Below are 24059 nucleotides of genomic sequence, written 5' to 3' on the forward strand. Positions count from 1 at the left end.
GACTGACAGGAAAAGCACCTGTAGCAGCTGTTGCTGTTTAGCATCTGTGCTTTAGCAGATGATAACCCAAGACCTTTGCACCACTCGTCCCTTAGCTGGCTTCTCATCAGTAACTTCCCAGTTCCATTCTCTTCATTGGCTTCCCATCCATCCTCTCTTCTTCCATCACTTTCACTGCTTTATTGCCCCACAATGACTGAAGTGTGTGGTGGGGGATATGGTCACCGTTCACACATCCTTGAAGAGCACCACCTCCAAGGAGAGTGATAAACTGTGATCTGAGGAGGTAACACTAGTTGCAATGGGAGGAAAATAAATATTAAATTTGGGATGAAGGTTGGACAGTGACAGGGCTTCAGCCACGCAACAGCCTCCCACAGAAAGTGACAGAAGCTTAGACACTTGGTCCACTTAAAACCAATCAGTTCAAGGCACTGGGGAACATGCTGTAGAGGAAAGCCTATATCGTCCAAGGGGAGATTAACTTCATCATCATGGCAAATCCCAAAGGGACATAGCCTCCTTGTAGATCGTGTGCCACCCGGATCAATCATGCAGGATACCGGAATAGCCCCTTTGCAAGGTTTCATTTAGTTATTTTTGCCTTTTTGGCAGAGAAACTCTGGGCCGTTTCAGGTACAAGGGCAATTGACCAGGTAGTTGCTGGTGGCAGGTTTCAGCATCAACTTGAATGCACTGACCCCAGAGGGGAGATTAACTAGACATGTCTAAACAGGTCTTTTCCACCTCTAATTCCGGTGATCTCCACATCCAGTTCCCAATTGCTCCCTAATACTCAAACATCTTCATGACTTGCTCACTGCCAATCCTTCTCCCTCATTTCCACTTGCTTCAACCTCCTTGCTGTCCCACCACTCTATTCCCAACTGCCCCTCGACACTCCTCAATCCCACCTGGAATCCTACATTTCATAGGAACATAAGAATGGCCATACTGGGTCAGACCAAAGGTCCATCCAGCCCAGTATCCTGTCTTCTGACAGTGGCCAATGCCAGGTGCTTCAGAGGGAATCAACAGAACAGGTAATCAAGTGTTGCCCATTCCCAGATTCTGGCAAACAGATGGGTATCCCTGCCCATCCTGACTAATAGCCATTGATGGACCTATGCTCCATGAACTTATCTGGTTCTTTTTTTAACCATATTATAGTCTTGGCCTTCACAACATCCTCTGGCAAAGAGTTTCACAGGTTGACTGTGTGTTGTGTGAAGAAATACTTCCTTTCCTCTTACTAATCGCTCTCAGTGAAGTGCCTGGTGATGCTGCGTTCAAAGGGCATTATAAAGAAGGGCATGTTATACAAATCATTGCTGTGCCCATTGTAGAGAAAATCAAGTCACAACTTTGTCTGCTGCGCCATACCATGAAACACTCTGGACACCAATAACGTGATGGGCTTTTATCACACTGAACCCACCTAAGTCATCACTGCCAAGATGAAACCCAGGACCAGTAATTCTGCCTGCAGCCACACGTGTGACTGCTGTTTAAAGTCAATGGGAGCTGCATGTCTCTGTTGATGAGCAGAATTTGGCACCAGACATGCAAAATACTTTTCTCAGCATTTCTACAACCATCTTAAATGATGGAAGAACCCGTCACAGGCTGGTGATTTCAGTGGAACTCTGACACTTGACATCAGCTGAGGATCTTGCCCTGAACATCTCATTTATTTGGCCTCATTGTTTTTTGGCTTCCTTTTTGCATGTCACACCTTAACATGGACAGTGAAACTTACAATTATTTACCCAGCGCTGCAAATGTAAAGGGTACCTGAACGTCCAGTGATACAGCTCCCAACCTGAAGAGCTTACGCTGGATTTCCACCTAATGTGACCAAATGCTACCACAAAAGGACAGAGGAAGGCAGAGGTAACAGAAGACAAGAGGCTCAGCAGCTAACAGATAAGGCAGAAGGCTTGTTGGCTTTTCTGGCTTGCTACAGACAAAGTGGGTGTTGGTTTCCCAATGGTGCAGTCCCCTTAAAGAGCAACATAAAAAGGGATTGGGGGCTCTGCAGCTAGTTTTCCTCTGGACACCGCACTGACAAGGTGGGTGCAGGGTGTTGTTTGTCAGAGGTTCGTCAGCTCTAGCTGAGCTGCGCTGCTCAGCACTTCTGAGCCTAGAGAGCTCAGACTGCGTGCCCTGGGAGGGGGCCGGGCGGCTCAGGGTGGGGCATAAGCGGATCTCAGGATTGGGGCTGGATAGATGTGATCCCTACCCTCATCCATGTGTTGCTGAGTTCTTCGACTCAACGGAAGCACCAAGCTCCAGCAAGGTGGGCACCCCCGAGGAAAGCAGCGGGAGTAACATTAAATCACTTCCCATGCCCACTGCTCTACGACGCCCGTCTTTGCTCCGCATTCCCTTCCAATTCCAAAGTCTGGTCCCTCCGCTCAGGGCTCTGCAAAGCTCCATGCCTTCAGCCCATCTCTAGCGGCTCGTTTCTCTCCTGCTTGGGCCCTGCTAATTCCATTGCCTCCATGTCTCCTTAGTTCACTCAAAGGGCCCTAGTCCTGGCATATCCTGCCAGCACACAGCCTCCCTCTTCATCAAATCCCTCCTCAGCACCCCCATTTCCTGTAATCCCTGAAACCTGCCCTGTGAACTGAAAATGTATCAAAAACCCAAACTGTGCCCCTTTAATTCACTGTGTGCCCCCCTCCTCCCAGAACCCCCTCCCTCTTTGTCATTGGCCATTTAAGTTGGGGGCAGGGACCCTGCGGGATCTCCATGTACAGCACCATGCACGCCCATGCCACTGTTCAATAAATGACACCATTAGACAGGCAACATACTGGGCTCTACCCACATTCGTTTCCCAGTCATTTCTCCCCTTGCACCTTCAGTCTGTCGGACTCCGGACTGATATCCACTCATTGCTCACTCTTCTACCATCTGTCTACCTGCTACAACGATCACCATCAGCTGCTGCTGCCTCGGGGCTCTGCACAATACAGACCTGTCACAGCCAAGCTAGCTGCTGCGGTCGCAGGCACAGGGCTGGGTGCCCAGGAGCCGTAAAGGAAGGTGCTTTTGCAGCAGGTAGGTAAACACTGCCTCTTCCTTGCCCAGCACAGCCGCCCTCCCAGACCCGAACCATGCTGGCTGCAGCTCATGTTGCAAGCTGCCTGGATTGGATGGGCAGACAGGGTGCAGCTACACTAGCCCATTTGGAGCATCCAAAAGGGGTCATCGGGGTCTGTTGTGCTTTTTATGGTTCTTGGCACCAAACTCCAACCCTCTAAGGACTGGGCAGGACTCTATATGCCTCTTATCAGCCAAAGGCACCACTCCCTAGTCTGTGATGCTCCCAGGCCAGGGAATACCAGCCTGGGCCAAACTGCCAGAATCCCATGTGGGCCCTTTCTTCTTCTGCCCTCCTTCCCCACCTTTTATTCTGTGAGCTCCAGCCATTTGGCCTCCTCTATTCCACTAACCCCTCCTGGCTCCGGCATGGACTTTCACCAAAGGCAGCCCTTCTCCATGGGACTGACAGGAGGTGTCTGCTCCCCCAGGATGGATTGCCTTTGCTTCCCCTCCCTTTTCTTACACTCTGACTTTGTTCTCTCTGCTTCCCTGTTCTCTTCTCCCCCCTGCACTAATTCTACCTCTCCTTGCCCCCAGCTCCCCTGCCAGGATCTGCTTACCTACCCGGGTCTCAGCCCCGGAGGCGTTCTCTTTGACACCTCATCAGCTCCTCTGCGGGGCAACCTCTCCTTGCAACTTACCCTGTCTCCTGATACTGGGGAAAGGGGAGCCAGTTCAGTGAGGGTGGTGGAGGTAGGGGAAAGTGGGGTACGGGGGAGCCCTTCAGAGATGGCATTTCTATGCTGATCTCTTCCCAAAACAGGAGACCTCAGGTGACATACTGGTAGCTGCTTGTGTCCATGCGTGCTTGTGAATCTACACAATACAGGGTGGGGGTTGTGGCATATACACAATGCAGTTGGTTGTCATGCCATCCCATCAGCCACTTCCAGTTCTGCTCAACACTATAATTAATCATCTAACACTAACGCTGCAATAGCATTTGGCCGCCCGACTCGGCATCCCGGCCTCATTGTGCTAGGTACTGTATAATCGTGATCCCCGCCTCTGCTCGCTGACAGAACTTAGAAGACAGTGACATGTGAAGGGTGGTGGGGAGCGGGGATACAATGTGGACAGACATTTGCCATTTTGTTTTTGTTATCAGACCGATCAAGGGCCAGCGATGCCCAGAGACCTCTTAGCCTAGCCTCCGTTACTTGGCTGATTTCTGAGAGGCAGAGGTGGGTGTGCAAGAAGCTCGTCATGTTAAAACACATGTGCTAATGGGGGGATGAGCTGCAAATACAGTAAAGCAGGGCTTCCCTGCCAGAAACTAAAGAGGGGGGACTGGTGGGCTCATGGAGCACATGACACAGCCTTTGACATCTAGCCACCAGTCCGGACCCAACCCAGATTGGTAGCAGCTGTTCAGTGTGAAATGAATTGGGTTGGTCTTGCCGCAGTTCCTAGTAGGCAGGCATTCCCCATCAGGAAAACCACCCTTGCGCTTGGTCCTAATTAGCCATGGGACTGAACTCGCTTCCCACCTCCAAGTGCAGATTTCTGCAGCTCAGGGTAGAGATGGTTTCCTGGAGTGGTGTCTGGGGGAAGCTTGCGCTGCTTGCGCTGCTGTAGCACTCATGGAGGATGACAGTGCACAGAGCAGCTAGACTGGCATCTCCCCCCGGCACATGCTCCCCGTCCAAACATCACACGCTGATGGAAAGAAAGCTCGGACGTTCCAGAAGGGAAAGGGGAAGCCAGACCCTAAGAGTGCTACCGTGGTGAAACTGACAAAGCCGTCAGTCACGGGGAAGAGATGAGAGAGGCCTCTTGGGGAGCAGAGAGAGGATCTGGCATGGCAGGAGGATGCTCTTAGCTGGAGAGATGGGCGATGCTTGTGGGAGGGGAGAGGCTCTGAAACATGGGGCCTAGAGAAATGAGAGGATGGTATTTATCTCAGCAGTGACTCACAGTCAAGTCACCGGGGTTCTGCTCTCCAATTACACGCCAGAGATACCGCTCAGCAATCGAAGGCCCATAGTGTCTGACGTACAAGGGCCTCTGCTGGCAATGGGGCAATCACTGGGGCCCAGGAATCACAGCCAGGCATAGCGCTGCCTCTTGCTGCCTGCCAGTACCCGTGGATCCTGTCAAAGGCCAGGTGTCCCAGAGGGGCTGGGGGCAAATTCTGAGACCATTAGCAACAGTCTTCTCAGGAGGAGCTAACAGCGAGAGAGACCAGCGCACATTGACAAACCTGGGTGATGTTTGAGAAAGGGGTCAGGACTGGGGCATTTTCCCCATAGAAAAGGGAAGAAGCAGCTAGGGTCTTTGGCCATAGGACAAAGTAAGCCCAACGATCAGTGTGTTGCTAGCCCCACTATCACCCCTCATAAGCTGCTGTGAAAAGGCACTGGAAGATAGTGATGTATTTTTATCTGTGAGAGCACCCTCCCCTCAACAGTAGGTGAACTATGCCCCAGGGGGTGCGTTACGGCAAGCCTGGGTATATACAATAGGTGCAGATAGAAAACCAACATTATTTTGCATTTCTCCAGCGCCTTCCATCTGTGGAGCTCGCAGCACTTTATCGCTGCTTACCAACCAAGCCTCTCAATCCCCATAGGAAGCATCATTAATCCCATCTTGCAGATGGGGAAACTGGGGCTCATGGAGGGGAGGAGACTTTTCCCAGATCACTGAGACCTTGCTAAAAGCAGAAGGAACATTTTCGTGGCACGGCACTGAGATCACTCGTGTCCCTCCAACGTTAGCACTTCCTCCGGGGCTAGCACCAGCGTGCAGCAATGTTGGTAGAAGAAGGGTACATGATTTTGGGATGTAGACACACATCTTGAGAGAGTCAGAAACAAGACCCAGGAGTCCAAGTCCTATGCTTTAACCCCAGGACTTGAAAGTGCAGGATCATGATGGTTTACTGCAGGGTCCGGACAATTTACACCCGTTACACAGCCATGCTCCTGCCTGTGGGAAATGTCACCGGAAGAAAGCGGCACTGCACCATTATTCAACTGGGGCAGCCACTGGAGGTGGGCTGTTATGCTGGATATGGGCCAGATCTAAAGCCCATTGAAGTCGATTGAAGACTTTCCCTTGGCTTCCAGGGGCTTTGGATCAGGCTCAAATTGAGCAAATAGGAGAAAAATGAAAATCACACACCCTGGCTACAAGTTTGTGTGGATTCTGGACTCTGATATTCACAGCCTCCAATTTGAAAAGGATTATTATTAAATATAATACACACACACACTCACAGAGCTGAATTTACTCCATGCCTTTAAAAAGGGGAGTTGCCAGTACCAGGAGGCCCAGTCTGCTCAGCTGTTTTTACTTAAGATCCATTTGCAAAGTGATTAAAAGAATGTAGAAGTTTGCAAATTTTTAGAAGTATTTGAAAGAAAAAAGGTGTGGAAGCCATCTAGTACTTCCCTACAACAACAAACCAGTGAGTGCACCCTGACCTTCCTGAGCAACCCTACAATAACAAACCAGGGAGTGCAGCCTGACCCTTTTGAGCAACCCTACACAAACCTGCATGCACGATGGGGAGAGGGCACAGAAGCACAGGAATTGCTGGTCAGACCTGTGGTCCACCTAGTCCAGTGCCCTGCCTCTGACAGTGGCTAGTACCGGAGGCTACAGAGGAAGGTGTGAGAAACAATGCAGTGGGGCAGTTATGGGATAACCTGATCGCCAGGGAAACCTAACCCCCAATAGTTAGAGGCTGTTTTGTGCTCTGAACCATAAATGGTTTATATCCTAAATAAAACCGTAGTTCACATAGAACCATTTAGAACCCGCCACATGGGTCAGCAGCAGGGTTTGGGTGCAGATCTTTAGATCCACAGCATGGGACGTGAACTAAAGGAGTAACTGATAAAAATCCAGCAAGGGGATAGATTGGAGTTTCAAGCCCCAGAGGGATTGTTTGGAGAAAGAGTGAGTAGTTTTTTGGGTTTTTTTGGAATCATGCTTCCCTCACTATTCAACGTGATGTTATTGTATTTGATTGAACCCTTGTCCTATTTTCCCTATCATAGAATATCAGGGTTGGAAGGGACCTCAGGGGATCATCTAGTCCAACCCCCTGCTCAAAGCAGGACCAATCCCCAATTTTTGCCCCAGATCCCTAAATGGCCCCCTCAAAGATTGAACTCACAACCCTAGGTTTAACAGGCCAATGCTCAAACCACTGAGCTATCCCTCCCCCCTATATATCCTCCTCCCATTTCTACCTTCATGTTCAATGTCTGTCTAATTCATACTGGGCATTCTCGGGGTCAAGACCATGTTTCTTTAGGTCGCCTGAAAATGCCATACCAAGTACTGGCATGATGTCAGGTTTCCTAATAATAGGAAATAGTTTCACTGATACCAAAATACCCATTGCCTGTTTAACATCTCTGCTGGCCCTGCATTCAGAAGCATACCTGAGATCAGCCCACTTCATGCACTGGAGAAAGGGGTACCATAATCACAGACCAAGTTGAATGATACAGAACCAAATGTATTCACATTTCCCTCCTTTAAGCAAAATAAGCATATATAGATATATAATTTATATAGAGAGAGAATTTAAATCACATGGCAGCCATCAAGTTAACCTCTGTTTCTTTTAATTAGGTCTCAAATCTCCCATCGCTTTGAACAATCGGTACAAAGAACCTAAAAATGTCCCTTTTGGAGTAACGGTGATTCTATCTGGTGGCACTGTGCACACATTGCCATGAGAATTAAACAGGGGGCACATCATAGTTCTTTAGCAAAAGAGTTGAAATCTGGGTAAGAGGAACTGATCAAACACACATTTGTCCCTTAAAGCAAATTAAATGAAAACCACGATAAACAGGTAAGGAAGAGGAGAGGTGGGGGATGGACAAACCAACCCACTGGATTTCCTTGAAGATAGAAGATCTCACCCAATACTGATACTAAAGAAAAATAAAATTCACACAGAACACATACTTGCGGGTGATCCAGACATTATGGTGTGAGCAGCCAAAAAATTGAAGTATAAAAGTCCACACAAAACAGACTGAAAATAGCATGATCTGGAACATCCTGTAAGTGTTGGGTCTTTTTTTTTCTTTCTTTCTTTTTTTTTTTTTTTAAAATCAGGGTCACTCATGCTTTCAGCCCCTGGTGAAGTAAATCAATTGTGCATGGACAAGTTTTTTCTCCTGAGGAGCAAGCAACTCAAGCAAATTTTTAATCCATGCAAAACCCCCAACACATTACCGTCGGTTACACAGCATGATCACATCGCTTTTACAAACGAAAAAACAGAACGGAAAAAAAAATGAAAAAAATTAAATCCATATTTTTTTCGTTGTTGTTGTTGTTGTTGTTGTAGTAAAAATTACATAAAAACCAACCAACCGAAAAAAGAAAACGGAAAAAAGAAAAGAAAAGAAAACACAGATATTAAAGGAAAAAACAAACCAAAAAAAAAACCAAAAACGAACAATAACAACCCAAAAAAAAAAAAAAACTAACCAGCTGAATTGGGAGTTGAGGGTGAGTTAGCTTGGCTTCCATGGGCTGACACATTTGTAGCAGTGACAGCCGTTTTGGCAGCATAAATATTGGCTTCCTCTTGAAATTTACCTATGTTCTTCTTGTACCGGATTCGCTTATTTCCAAACCAGTTTGATACCTAGAGCGAGTTCAAGAAAAGACAAAAAAGTTAACGTTTCACCTTTGACATATTTTGGTGGGGACACGGGGGAGGGTTAGGAATGGGGAATAAAGCAAGTTAAAGCACTGCAGTTTTTTCTAAAAGCTTTGCAAGGAAAAGATTCCACCTGCTGACTCCATCCCAACCCCAGTGACCCCCAGAGCAGTATAAAGTCAATAAAACCAATGCAAAGGCGAGCACATGCCTATTCTTTCAACTTCAATTAAGGGCAAACTGTCAAGATAACAATATTGCCAATGCCTAGCATTCCACAATCACGAGACAGGTTCCAAAAATCAAGAGACAGGCTTAAAAATCGTGAGATTTAAAATAAATCGGGGTGGAGTTCTTCATTTCCCTTCTGGGATTTGAGCCTCTAGGGTGCACGCAGGTCATGTTTTAAAGCTTTTCTCTGCCACTATGAGGGCTGTAAGCTTACTTACAAAAGCTGAAATTCTCCCGTAATCACAGGACTCCAGGAGCTGTCTTTTAATGGGAGTCTAGCTCCCGCTTGTGACTTTGAAAACTCCCCCGAGACCATTATTAAATGTGTTAGGATTTTAAAAATCTAATTTTCTTTTCATCATTTATCCTGCTGGTTTCCACTCAAGCTTGAGCCAGCCAGGTCATTTTCACTTCCTGGTTCTGAACGCTGCTGGGTTCGGGGTCCCTGCACTGAAGAGAAAGATTTTCATTTTTTAAATAAACCGTTTCAGCTGAATGATCTAGGTACCCAGGAAACTCTTCTGTTCTGATTTGATTGTGTAAACTCCAGTCCCATGGCTCCTCTAAACAAAATGAAACCATGTGCCTAAAACTAAGCCGTGTCCCTTTAATGAGAAAGCCAGTCCCATGCACTAGGAAGCTGTGATTCCCCCCCAGACACATACTCAAACATACCCTAGTTTAATGCTCTCTCCATCACAGTAGCATGTGCTGCTCTTTGGAGCACATCCCAAAAGAATTTACAGGTACAGCTGCTGCACTGGTTACTCTGGTCTGGTCTACACACACAGTTTTACCAATATAACTCAAGGTTTAACATCTTAGCTAAATCAGGGCGAAACCTATGTAGACACTTAATCCAATTTAAACCTGATTTATACCAATTGAGCTTGCATCAGTTAATATACTGGTGCAACTTCTGTGCGCAGACCAGGCTTCCAATGGAAGGAGACAGAAAATGGAGATTGTTAGGGGCTTTGCTGTCTGCTTCTTTTGGTTCGGATTTCAATTGGTGCCCCATTTCACTGCCAGGTGGTTGCAATTCCAAGCTGTCAACTCAGATCATGCATCCCCAACCTAGATGCAGAGGTGGGAAAGTTTGCAAGGGCAGCCATCAATGAAGGTGTTTCAGCAGAACTTTGCAGAGTCTGCTGCGTGCATGGCGCCTCGACTATCTCCAGAATTTCAGAACGAGACAGATTGAACTATGATTTATAAATACAGACTGAACTTCTTCAGAAGTAATTCAGGAAATGGACCAGATCAGTGGCTGGCGTTAATTGGTGGAGCTCCACTGATGTCGACATCAGTTGAGGATCTGGCCATATGCAATGAATCAGTCTGAGAGAGCACCATGGAGAGATATTAACAGCTAGGCTCTAATTGATTAATGGCAATTAGTATCCACTGAGGATTTTAAAGAACATAGCTTTGAGTCAATTGCATAAAGATTTGTGGTGGGCAACCCCCAAAAGGTCTGGATAAGCATCCGAAAGTTTAGAGTCTGGGTGTTCATCTGAAATACAAAAAATTCTTGAGTTGGCAAAATCGGGCTGCGTTTCTCACTAAAACAAGCTTTCTGAAAGTTTCTGATAATTTCTGGTGTGCCTCAAACCTGGCACATACAGTCCCATTTGGAACCAGGTGACATTATTAACAATAATCTCTCTCCTCACTTACACTGTGGGTTGCACCCATCAATCTCAAACAACTTCATAAAAGCAGGCAAGTAACATTCTCATTGGACAAACGAGGAAACTGCAGCAGAGAAAGGTGTCATACCACAAGTCAGTGGTAATGCTGGGAACCGTACCCAGATCTCTTGACTTCCATTCTGGTGCCATCTATGAAATCAGCACTAAGGGTAACCACAGGTACGGAACTGAAACTGGCACAGAACTTTTAAAAATGTTGGAAAGATGTGGGCTTGAGTTTTGGAAGCAGGTTTTGGGTGTCTTCTGGTTTTATCTGGAGTTGTCCCTCTGTTTCTAGAGAAAGACTAGTCATGGCAAAAATCAATAGGTTCCCAAAGGACTGTTCAAAAAAAGGGCTGGAGTGAAACCGGACTGTGTTTCTTAAAGGCTGAAAGTCCATTGAAATGGTGTCTTTGTTATTGGATTTACCACCGGTTGCGCTACCAAAAGAGGATGGGGACCTAGTCGGACATGTCCCCATCACCTTGTTATATCAGTGGCATTCCCTATTTCCAGATCTTTAATGGATCATTATGGAGGTTGCAGGGTGCAATCCTTGATGTGTATATTGAGACTTATCTGCATAGTTAAAAGATTCCGGAAAAGCCCATGCTACACCTGCCAGTCACCGGAAGTGAACCACTACCGGTGGGACTTTAGAAACCTCTAACAGATGGGTGGGTTGGATGGGCAAAGTCCTGAAGACCACGTGCTCTGCTCAGATAAGCTCTACCGAACCTAGACGCTCGTCTGAGAAACTTGGGTCTACAACCTTGAGCCGTAACTCTCTGGAAAGCAGGCTCTCTTCTAGAGTACTGGACTTCCTTTTCCTTCCAATGGCATGCCATGGAGCTGGGACTCTCGGCATTTTGATGCTTCCATTTCCAGATGGAGCCCAAGAGTGCAGAGGCCGGGGCAGGAATGAATAATGGAGCTTGGGATGCGGGGGAGTTGGCTGAATTTGTTCTCATCTCAGGAGAGGTTCATGGTTTGGGGTGGAAGGTCTGAGGACGGTGATAGGAGGCTTCTGATTTAAATCAACGCTGGGTGTCTTGTCCATATCAAGTTCAAACAGCAGGGTCAACAGACGCAGAGCTGCTAGGGTCAGCTGTAATCTCCCCTTTTATGGGAGCTCGTTTCTGGAAGCTCAGTGATCGTGGCCAGTTTTCAACGACCCTCCTCTCAATATGCCCCCAAAATAATCCCTTTCCCTCTGGCCTGGAGCACTCTCTCTGCCATGTCATATTTGTTGGTGTTGGTAGAGCGCCCCTAGGCTTCCCGGAAACAGAAGCGTTTCAATATGCCAGACTAGACAGACACAGACAGGCCCCCAAGTGTCTTGTCCTGCACTTCTTCTCAGCAATCTCTTGGGACCTACCTGCTCTCATGAATCAGGAATAGTTATGTTTTACTTTGGGGTGAACAGGGGTGCAGGTAGGCCACTGTTCAGGAAGTGCTAAGCACCACCCTCTGAAAATCAAGTGCCCTGTGGACCTTCCAGTTGGAAACCCAAAATCACTCATCACTATTGAACATCTTGGCCTCACTTTTTGAAACCATGCCGTCTTATGCAGGATTTCCCCAGACTAGTCCATCTGCGTTGGCACCCTGCCTTCTGAATACACCAGTTCAAGCTATTGATCCATCTAGTCAGGAACCCTATTTTATGCTAATCAGATCAGACCTGTGGCCCGTTGAATCGGATATCCTGCCTCTATGCATAAACCCATTACTGGAAAAGTCCAATATTCCATTTACTCTGGCATGTCACCTCCTAGAACAGTTAGCCAGTCTTCTGTAGGCTAGTCCTGTCCCTTAGGTTGCTAGCCTGAATTAGGATTTGGGCAATACAGCTGAGATTTTTGTCCCGTTCTAAATGCTGGATATTTTGTCACTGGTATCCAGTTAGTGTTTTGCACTCACTGAATAATTGCTGCTTGTTTCACTGCATGGAAAACAGATAAATAATCCCTCCTGAAAGGGATTATCTACGATGCCTTCCATCTGCAGGGATCCCAAAGTGTTTGACAAACTTCACACAGAAATCCCCTGGCACACCATTGCAATGAGGCCACCTCTGAGGGGACAGCAGCAGCTATTTAACAATCCACAGTAACACTGCACTGGAAGGGAAAAACGTATCCAGCTGTGACTGAGGGGTGAATTTCGGGAGGCAGAATGGAACTACTGAGATCATAAATTGGCCATGAGATGGAAGTTAACAGCCCATCTCTTGCAAAAAGGGTCATACAACCTCCAATTGTCAGGAACGCTTCCACTTCTGAGTCAGAGGGAAGAGAGCCAGTGATTGGTTCACTGACACCCTTTTCAGCAGGATCCAGGCTTTCCTTTGAGGCCTGACATTGAAGTAACAGAAATGGGATGTCTTGCTAAAAAAGCTCACTCAGAAGATAAGGGCTTGATGCAGAAATCACTCGATGAGGTTCAGCCCGTGCCATGCAGGAGGTCAGACTAGATGATCACAATGGTCCTTTCTGGTCTTACAATCTATGAACTTAGGAACTAAGGTAATTGTGTTTGCTTTGCGAGAGCTGAGAGGAGCACAGACCAAGGCAGCATGAACTAAGGCAGTTACAGCGCATGGAGATTGTCTCTCTTCATGTAGTTTTCAAAGGGGTAGTCCATTGACCTGGTGCGGATAAGCACTCAATTTATCTGTACCACTTTGGCCTCAAAAACCATGCGAGAATGGAAATCCTTAGGAGAGCAGCAATGTTTCCTTATTTCAGTTTGTTCAGAAAGATCAAAAGAAGTTTTTCTCCTGGAAATTGGCTCTTTCTGCCCCAGGCACTAGGGAGTGCAGAGATGGCATGCGAATTACAAACAAGTTAATGGAACTATGTTGGATCCCATAAAAACATCCAGGGTCAATTCCAAGTTTGGGATAAAACACCAGGACATTGCTTGGTTTCTTTGAATCAGTGCACCCCATTTTCCATGTGTAACCTTGGGATGGACTGATGGTCATTTGGGTCTTCTAATGTCGATGACATGGTTGTTGATTGGAGGTCACTACATGAGCATTTAAGGAGCAATTAGCAAGATTCCCTCATGATTACAGATGACTACAGTCTCCAATTTGATGTTCCTTCCAGAGAAACTGAACAGCCACACTGGGTTGAGATCTGGCTCCAGTTACTGTTGTCATCTTCATGTGAATGCGTGACCCAAATGACACCACAAACCTGTCTGCGAACATGAGGGAGCACAAGATGGCTGACTCCTGGAAAGCAGGTGGATTGGCTGTGGGCAAGACTATAGGAGGGCATGCTGACTGGTTCCAGACTTCAGCCTCTGGCAGCCAAATGCACTAGGAGGAACAGAGGAGGATGGAGCGAAGGAAAGGGCAGAGCATAATTGACACCCAAGAACGTGGCAGTTGCAAATTAGATTCTCAGCTGCTCTGGTCAATGCTATAGATCCCAGGGGCACAGAAGCTATTCACCTGCCCCTTTAATTACATGGGCACACCTTGGGGTGTAGCTAGTGAATGTCCTGTTTCTACACAGAAATTGCACATCAGCAGATGAGAGAGGCATTGCATTCAGCAAATACAAGAATAATTACCCTCCATGCCTTTAGATGGAAAGAAACAACCCTGCAAATCCACCTCCCACCCCCAGCCATGAGACCCTCACACCAGAAACCCCACTCTAGCCACGGCCTCCTTCCTGGGCCTTGCTCACACAGCTCCAGCAAGCAAACCCCTGCCAAGCCCCACATGTGTGTGTTGGTTTTTCTGTAGCTTGTGAGGCCTTGCACTGGCCAAACGTAGCACTTGCCCCAGAAATCTCTTGGTCCCCTTGCTCAGCTCCCACTCTGCCACCCCCATCCCCCCAGCATGCCCCCCTCAAACTCTACTGCCTAAATTCCACTTTGGCTCTAATCTGCAATGTCCCAGCCAACCCCTGCCCAGTCCATCTCCATCCCTTCCAGGTGATTGCCCTAATACTTCCCCTCCCAATACACCTCTCTTCCTCAACGGGCCTTTTCCCCCATTGTTCCATGCAGCCTCCAATTATTCTCTTACTACCAGTCTAGCACTCACTCCACAATTCACCCACCACCGCTGTGGAGATCACTAAAGAGAAGCTTGCCTGGTTATTTGTGCCCTGCTGGAGAAACGCAAGGCCGTTATTTTGGTGCTACTCCCTTCGCCTGTCCCCTTACCTGTGAGACTGTGATGCCGCACTTCTTGGCTAGCTCTTCTTTGGCTTCCTCACTAGGGTAAGGGTTGCTGAGATGGGAATAGAAATACTCATTCAGGATTTCCGTAGCCTGCTTGTTGAAGTTTCGTCTCTTCCGCCTTGGCAAGGAGAAAATGGAACAGAATCAGGGCCAAGTCTCCAGAAAGAGGGAAAGTGCTCTGGGGATGGGAATAATATTTTGCAGTTCCATGGCACCTCTTGCCTCTCCATTGCAAAGTACTTTGCAAACCTCCTCTGCTCAAGCTTTGCAACACCTTGCGAGGGATGCTCTGGACCCACCTGGCCTCTGACCTGCCTCCCCACAGCCAGTGCCCTGGTTAGGAGGTTGGCCCTCAGGCGGGCTGGCGAAGGAGATCGCATGACAGGGTAGTCAGGGTGGGCTGGGGATTTGATCCACTTGTGTCTCAAACCACATTAACCCGTCTGTTCTGGTCCCTTGCCTTCATCTGGATCAGACCATTGGTTGTCCCACCTCTGCCAGACCAGAGCAGATTTTTACAGTGTCTGCTCTGCCTAGAGACCCCCCCTACCCCTGTCAAAGCATTTTCTCTCAGGCAGGAGATGGGCAAACTTACCGCGCATCTAGAAATCGGGAACGCAGGATCATGACGGCTTCACACGTGCTCTGCTTGAGCTGCATCTGGATGGAGCTGAATTTGCGGTGGATGATGCTGACCATCCGCTCAATCTCCTTTGGCGAGATGGGCCGGGTCCGGCTCTGCTCGCGCAGGAGGTTCATCACGTGGGTGGTGAATTCGTTGCACGCCTGGGACGGCAAGAAAAACAAAAGAAACCCCGGGATCGGAGGGTCATTCGGCCATGTTCAAGACTATATGGTGCCAGCAGAGCTAGGTAAGGACACCAGCCCAGGGCTCCAATGGAGATCCAACCACCCAACCGCGACCTGACACCGCACCCGTTTCTATAGTGTTGGACCACTTCCCCTTTCCATGGTGGGAATCAAGCTGCCTGCAAGGTGAAACTTCAGCCCTGAGGCAGTAGTGAGGGTTTCTAAAGGAAAGAGCCTTAAAATGAGCCAGGGAGGAGACGAAACTGGGCCCAACCCTTCAGAGTATCCCTGGTGGCCAGACAGAGAGGACCTGTTGGGCCACTTAGAGTTTGATTCACAGCCCATTGAGAACTTGAGGGAAAGACTCTCACGGACTTCAATGGGCTTTGGATCAGGCCCCTTGTCCACTCGCCGGCTTGTGCGGGATTATTTCCCCCCCCCTCTTTTTTTAGTGTTTTGTCCAGTCTAGGATTTAAAAATGACCCAAGTAGTGGAGCTTCCACCTTAAGAGGACTATAACACAGCCTCTCACCTGTACACCATCTCCCTGCTGCTTAACCTCCATTGTCCTCTGCTCGCTTCCATCCCCGGAACCCTGGGTCCTCCTTGGATCACTCTAACCAAGCCCTCCCCTTCCCGAGTGCTCCCATCCTTCCACCAGTGGCAGACAGTTGCAGTAGGGCCTTCCCTTCATCATGGCTGCACATGGTCGGCTTTTAACCCTTCTTCAGTTTGGGAACCCTCCTGCCCCTGCATCTATATGGCTGCCCCTCCTTCAGCTCCCTCCTGTTCCTCTGTATCTCTCTGGTGACGGGCTGCCTGCCAGGGAAACGGATTAAGTGAGAAACAGGACAAAAACATCCAGAGATAACCTGTGCAGCCAGCGTCTGATACAGTGATGGGGAGTCACTGCATTGAATCCAGAATGGAATGGGTGTTTGGGCAGAGGCCTTGGGAGCTTTAAGAGGGATCAGAAAGAAAGGATAGTCCAGTGGGTTGGGTTAGTCTGGGACTCTGGAGACCTGGGTTCAAGTCCCTCTTCTGCTACAGGCTCCCTGTGTGGCCTGAGGCAAGTCAGTTAGCTCTCCGTGCCTCAGTTTCCCCATCTGTAAGAGTTAATAGCACTTCCCTACCTTGCAGGGGTGTTGTGAGGATAAATACAGTAGGTGCTCAGACACTATGGTGGTGGGAGGCCATATAATTCATATCTGGCCCAAATCCTTCTCTCTAATTAGCTATGGGCTTTAGAACAGGCCCTGATTAACACCTATTGGTACCTCACTTTGAAGATGCAAAGAGTTCTGTAAATGCTAATTAGTATTACTGCTGATCCTCACACCAGGCCTGGAAAGGGATGTAGGACCGTGCACACCTAGACGGGCAGGCAGGGAAGGGGTTCAAAGCTGCAGCGGGGGAAAGGGAGAAGAACTGTCCCACTCTGAATGCCTAAGGAAGGGAAAGGAAGAGTATTCCATTGGGGGTCATTGGAGCAGAGATACAGGGAATGAGGAGGCCAGGCTAGGCTGGCTCTCCATAGTGAGAGGAAAAAGTTCTCTCTCCTGCTAGGCAGAGAATGGGTTTTCGGAGTAGGCTGCTGAACCCAAACTGAGAAGGAGTTGATGCTGTTTCCTTGCTGCTCGGGGAATGGGAGGAGCTGGGTTGCATAAAGCCTTTTGTTTGGGACCAAGGCTGAAAAAAAACCCTAACCCCTATTACTTTTGCTTTGGGGTTGGCTGGAGGAGCCAGAAAAATATAGGATTTGCCTTGTCAGATCAGAACCACTGTCCTTTCAGTCTGGTAGCCATACTGGTCCCTTCATCCCTGACATACTGGATCAGACCAGCATCTTGACCAGTCTGGTATCCCACCTCCTTCCATTCGCAGGCAGACCAACAGTCTGACTATACTGGCCGGCGATCCTGCCGAAGTACCCAGTGCCTCATGAGATGAGCTCTCCCATAATGCACGTGGTCTGCTGTGCAATGGGGTGCCTGGGAGCTGGCAACTCCTTCCTGATTGAAGCCCACCCAGGATCAGCTGCTGGTCTGATGCACGTGAGGTGGCCTGTCCTAACTCTGTCTGTGCTACAGATGCTACTTATGGTTGGTCCCAGGTCTCGGAGCGCTTGCCCCTCAGGAGGGGGAGAGAGGTGCCAAAGGACAGGACGGTGGGAGTTAGCCAGAAGCAAGCGTGGGGAGAAGCGGGTGCTGGTGGCTCAAGTGCACCTTGGGCTGCCGACACGGGGAACAGTTAATTCTGCAGGCATGCAGGTCCCAGAGAGAGGGAGTGGAGTCAGAGCCCCCCAAACGACCCACATCAAGTGGCTGCGAGCGCGGAAGTGACACAGACCTGCTGCAGGTTTCCAGCACATCTGATAACAAGTCAATAATGATAATAATTAAAGCAGCGCAAGACAGGCGCCCTGACATGAAAGGGCAAGCAGGTAATCACTGGAATTATTGTGCTGACGGCATAGCACCGCCCCACCCCGCGCACTCCCACCACCCGCGGTCCCCCGCTCCTCTCATTTCCATGGGGGTTCGGATTGGGCAAAGTTTGTTTTTAAAACATTTTCTCCGCCTGCTGCATCAGATGCTGGATGCTGGCAGGTCCGTGCAGCCAGGGGCTGCTGGGCCAGAGGGCAAGCAAACCACTTAGCAACACAGATGACGGCCCGGCGACCTGCAAAGCTGTGTCAAGTCACAGCAACATCAGGTCCCTGAGGTGCAGCCAGACACTGGACTTATCCCAGCCAGATCCTGTGCCCTGGGGCCAGCTTCCTGGCTGGTGGGACAGCTGTGACCTGGAGGGGAGGTCTACCCCACACCTTAGGCTCATGAGACCACCCACGTGTGTGATTTCAGGTCAGCGCAAACTGATGCTGTGGGGATGCAATGGTCACAAACCACATTCCGCCGTCAAGCAGAGAAATCAAAGCATCTGGAGCTGAACAGCCGCGTAACTAGCCTGGCTAAAGCACAGCTGCTTCTCCAAGCTCTGTCTGAACAGGGAAACCTCTCAGCAGGCCTCACAACTCTCCCCCACAAAAGCCCCGGATCCTCTCAACCTCTGGTCTCCTTGGGGAACACCCAGTAGGTCCTCTGAGAGCCCTTCCAGCATCCCCCTGGGGCTTGTCACCTCTCTTTGCACTCCCGCAGGGCGTGTAGGGCTCTGCCATTGACAGGCTGCAGATGGATCCAATCACCTGCTGCACCATCTTGAAATGGGCTGAATTCTCTACGGCCACCAGTGCCGGCAGACTGAGGTTCTCTGGAAAGGGTTGCCCGAGCCCTGCCTCTGATCCCGAGCGGGGAACTGGAGAGGGAAAGCTGTTCTGAATTTCTGGCCCAGAGAGATGGCGCCTTGGTGGGACCTAGGACGCAGCAGGGAAGATCAAGACAGTCCTGGCCAAGGTGCCTTCTCACTATCCCTTTCTGTGCCATTTCGAGAGCAAAGGTGGAACCATGTCCAGGCTCTTTGCACATGTAAAGTCATGATAGTGACGTTACGGCAGAACCCAGTTATCCAGAGGTCTTGGGAGACATTCCAAAAAGGCCAGACGGCCAGGGGACCTCGGCCCCGTCTCGGACTCACGGCTCCCGTCGACAGCTGCCTGGGCTCCCCAAAGCCACCTCAGCAGGAGGACAGGAAGCTGCATGGCAGGGATTCACTACCCAAGTTTTTATCCACTGATCAGACTCCAGCACAAAGATTAAAAATCAAAGGTGGGGGGAAACATCTGACCCTGGGAAAGCCACGAACTCCAGCAAAGTAGGACTTGGAAAGGTAAAGGTTATTTGACACATGCCATCCACTTATACTTCCCACCTTTGCCCACCTACTGTGGTCAGACTCCCCTTGCTGCTGGTTTTCCCAGCACAAAGGAGGGCTCAGAAATTAGGCGGAGAGGGACCAGGCACAAAGTAGCCCTATGCCAACAGCAGGAGTGCAGCTGGCAGGCTGTCCTCTGGTTAGGAGTACTGTGTTCTGGCTTTGGGCAGAGAGAGACCTCATTTGATTGAGGGGAGATGGAGAAGGGGGCAATCAAGAGACACACCTTGCTGTCAGTCCAGGAACACAGACAATGGAGTATATCTCTTTTGACAGCAAGTCCAATTTCCCCTGAGCCAACAGCTCATTGTCAGTTTTACAGCCAATGGTACGCAAGGGATGTAGCCAGTCTCACGTCTGACTGCTTTTGGCTGCCCTCACCTGATGACGGGTACCCATTTTCCAGCTGGGTTGGCCTATCAGTGTGAGATCGAGCGAGACTCAAACCCACGCCCTTCAGGATTACAGTTGAGAGCCTTTACCACTCAGCCACTGCACCTCAGACTACCAGGGGTTAAACACAGCACCCTCAAAACCAAGGCGGACTTGAGCAGTTCTGTACACACTTCTATGTACAACAGAGCAAGCAGAAACCGCTGCAACAAAAACTTTGCAGCATTAGCAGTCCCAGTCTCCAAATCAGGTGACTTATTTCCTCTCTTTCACCAATACCAAAATGTTTCACAAATTCTTGTCAGTTTCGCCAAATTGCATTGGCTGGAAAAATAAAATCCTAAAAAAAAAAAAAAAAATCTGAAAAAAACAGAAATGTTTTGTTTTGGCATTCTCAAGACAGAATGTTGTTTTCATTTTTTTTGGTTCTAAATGACTTTTTGTTTCAAAATTTAATATAAAAATGTTTGAACATGGTCAAAATTAAAAGGAAACGTTTTGGTTTTGTAACTTTTTGTTCGAGCGTTTTTTTGGGGGGGGGCGGGCGGGGGAGTTTACTTTTTGATTGGCTGAAAATTTTGAAAAATGTGGGTTTTAGTTCAACCCCAAATGATTTTTTCCCAATTTTTCAGAACCAAAAAATCTTCCAGGTCTACCCCTGCAGAGCCGTGTCTTATTCACCGAGACTGTTACCAGGTTCCTTGCTTTTAAGGCCAGAAGGATCCATTGTTGTCTAGTGTGACCTCCTGCGTAACACAGACCATACCATTTCCTGTGTCTCATTCAATCTACATCTTGTTCACCCTGTATAAACTCTCTCACTTAGTACATCCCCGTTACTCCAGTTAGTGGGTCCCCCTTTCCTCTACCTCCCCCATCCTCCTCAGTGGGACTGCCTGTCCTGCACGCTTCAGGGACTCTACAGCAAAGTAGCTACAGAAACCTTCCTGCACAATTCAGTAGAGGGGATACTTTGTAGCTGCTCTCTTGAAAAGTACCTCGGCTCTCCATAGCTCCCAAGCACCTTAGGATATGTCTACACTAAACACAGCCCAAGCCTCTGTCCACACACAAATCAGTCTGAGTCTGGTCAGCAAGCGCTCAGGACCCAGATCCTAGGATCTTGCTAGGCAGTTGGCTTGGAGCCAGAGTTCCGCTGAGATTCAGGTCCAAGCTCTGTCATTTTGTAGTGTGGAAGCAGCTCAAGCCATAGACATTTATCAGAAGGTTTGTGTAGCGCAATATGGATGTGTTGGCATGGCCCTGAGACCCGGGTCTAGCTATTGTAAGCCTGGGTTTACAGTGCAGTGTGGATGCTCAAGCACAGGCTTGGAAATACCAAGTCCACAGACCTGGGTTTACAGTGCAGTGTAGACACATCCCTATTGGGCAACAAAGGGGGCAGGGCTGGTTCAGTGCCCCTCCTATGCTTGCTTAAATGTAGCTACTCCGCCAGTGGTCACCGGCTCTCTGAAGGGTTACAGATTTTACAGGATGTTCCACTTTTTGGCTGAATCAGGCCACCTGTCCTACAGACACCAGTGGCTGAAAGCCTTTATAATCTGGACATTAGAGAGCAGCATGCAATGAAATACAGACGTTTCGCCTTTCACTCATTTCTCATACTCCCGTGGGTCTGAAGGAGGAGAGGTGTAATGGTCAGTGAGTTACAGGTCTATGCACGATACAACTCAGCCCTTCTGTCATTGACAATATGGCTAAATTGCTGTACGCAATGTGCCTCCTATGAGCAGTTCAAACACTCCTCAATTAGCCAAATCTCAAGCAATTTCCACCAGGATATTTAAGGCATTTTCCCTCAGCCAGGATGATTTCCCGCCCAGTTTCAACTCCACCCATTCTGGTGCTCAGGCTGTTAAAAAAAAACTCCGTACGATTGTTTTTATAATGGAGAATTATGTTCCCACCGGCCTCACTTCTCTGTATCCTAGGTACTTATACACCCCCATCGCCATAGCATCCAAGCAACTCACAAAAACTCACATATTTCTCCTCGCAGACACTCCTGTGAGCAATAATCTCCATGTTCCAATGGTAAACTGAGGCACGGAGATGAAGGGTATGTCTACACTGAAAAAAACCAACAACAAACCTGGCAGCGAGTCCCACATGGGGGCAGTGCTCAGGCCAGGCTTGCTGTCCCACGGTGTCCCGTTCCGACTTTGGGAAATATGGTCACCATACCAGTGAGTCATTAGCAGAGCAGGGAATTGAACCTGGACCATTCGGGGGCGGGGGATGCCACCAGGAACCAGGGCTCGGGCAAGCGGCGACGCCAGGTGGATCAGGCAAGCCCTGCATGGCCGGGGGAGGGCATAATAAGGCAAGCCCTGTGCGCGGGTGCCGTGAGTCATTAGCAGAACAGATAATTGAACCTGGGTCTTCCGAGGCCCAGGCTAAGGCCCTAATCACTGGACCAGCGTTCCCCTCTCCGTTTACTCCTAAGAGGGCTGAATATTTCTTGGTTAAGCTTAAAAACCAAACAATCCGCTTTATGGAGACCCAAGCCTGTCAGGAGCTGGTTGAAAAGTGGCAGAATGAGTTTGCAGAGTTTGAAATGGCTCAGTTTTGCCTTCTTCACAAAGTTTTTCAGGGTTGTTTTCACTGAATTTGTTACCAAAATTTTGATCAAAATCCTTAGGTAAAAAGCCAGATTTTCTTACTGAAAATGGGCTTTTCAGTAAACGAAGCATTTCTTGAACGATTCTGATTCAAATGCGGACGCTATTTTGATAACAAAACATGGATTAAAACAATGTATCATGGAAAAGTCTGCAAAAACCAAACCAAACCCCAAATTGTTTTTGAGATAAAAAACTTTTGGCAAATAAATAAATAAATAACAAATAATAATAATAAAGTTTTTTCTTCTGATAAAAAAAAACTTTGTGTGCAAAACTTTTAATAGCTCCCCATGTCAGATTTCAGCCTGAACGGTGGACGTCTCAGGAAGTTCTAAGCTACAGGGATGTGTAGCAGCTACGCTCATGCCACCTTGACAATAGATGTCACTAGCGCTCCAGCCCATATGAGCACAGCCATGCTGGCTTGGCATACAGAATTGTGTGTAGGTAACATACCGATTCTCTTATCGGTTCCATTTTCTGTTGCATTATCTTCCCTCTGCTGTACAGGCACATTATCCCTTGAATGGGTTTATTTCCTTGATCAGAGCTTCATTTAAAGCCTGACTTTGCTTTGGCCGGGAGAGGGGAAGCCTCTGCTTAGCCTCCGCGAATGAGCCTGTTACCTGTTCGTATTTCTCCAGCTCCGTGTGGTAGATCTGTCGGATCTGCGAGAGTTTAGCTCTGTAGTCAGAATGCTCCACAGAATTGTCTGAGCCAGCCCCTCCGGATGCTGCAGCGGCGGCCGCAGCCGCCGCTGAGCCCCCTCCTTTCTCAGGCCCTGCCACGCCCTCTGCCAAGAGCATGTTGTCCAGTCGCATCAGCTGCGGGTCTGTGGGCTCTTCTTCCTGGGCTCCCCGGATACTCAGGACTGTGAGAAGAGACAGAGGAGGGAGGAAACGATTAGCAATGCCCTGAGGATGAACACAAACAATAGCAACAGCTCAGCAGGCAGTGAGGGCCAGATTCTCCGCTGAGGTAACTCGGCACAGCTCGAGCCACGTCGGTGGAGCCGTGCCAATTGACATCAGCTGGGGATCTGGCCCCCCGACTTCAATGGAGCTGTGCCCTATTTACACCGACCTGGCCCTTGCTTGCAAACCCTTAGTGAGCCTCTAGTTCACCCGTTCAAACCCAGCCCTGGCAGTGACTCGGCACAATCACCAGCTCGTGACTCTATACTGGCCCTAGCCTGAAGCGAGCCGGGGCCTGGAGCCGTTCCCAGTGGCCGGAGCCCACAGCACAACTGTCGCTGGCCGGCCCCCTTGTGACAGTCTCAGCCCGGATGGGCCGCGGACTCTGCTCTCACCCGCCGTGGCGCTCCCTCTGGAGTAGGGTGGGGCACGCTGGGAAACGCTGGCACTAGGCTTGCCACCTTTCGAACAGCTGGTAACTTTACTCCCGAGGCCCAGCCCCCTGCCTTGCCTCTTCCCCCAAGGCCCCACCTCCTCTCCACCTCTTCCACCACGGCCCTGGCCCCAGCCTGCCTCTTCCCAA

General features: G+C 49.0%; 1 protein-coding gene across 6 annotated transcripts in view; it reads right to left on the reverse strand.

The window, feature by feature from the left end:
• Positions 1–24059, reverse strand: part of PBX1 (PBX homeobox 1) — a 243396-nt gene that overhangs the window by 26979 nt on the left and 192358 nt on the right. For 2 of the 6 annotated variants that reach the window (XM_037906077.2, XM_037906080.2), the window contains 4 exons: positions 23189–23433; positions 15479–15687; positions 14866–15001; positions 8575–8734 (listed from right to left, as the gene is read on the reverse strand). In XM_037906077.2, coding sequence (XP_037762005.1) covers positions 8575–8734; positions 14866–15001; positions 15479–15687; positions 23189–23433 — 750 coding nt within the window. The remainder of the gene's footprint in view (positions 1–8574; positions 8735–14865; positions 15002–15478; positions 15688–23188; positions 23434–24059) is intronic. The other 4 variants (XM_037906078.2, XM_043552746.1, XM_037906079.2 and 1 more) reach the window with 3 other exon arrangements.

The sequence above is a fragment of the Chelonia mydas genome, chromosome 8, assembly GCF_015237465.2.
Source record: "Chelonia mydas isolate rCheMyd1 chromosome 8, rCheMyd1.pri.v2, whole genome shotgun sequence".
NCBI lineage: Eukaryota > Metazoa > Chordata > Testudines > Cheloniidae > Chelonia > Chelonia mydas.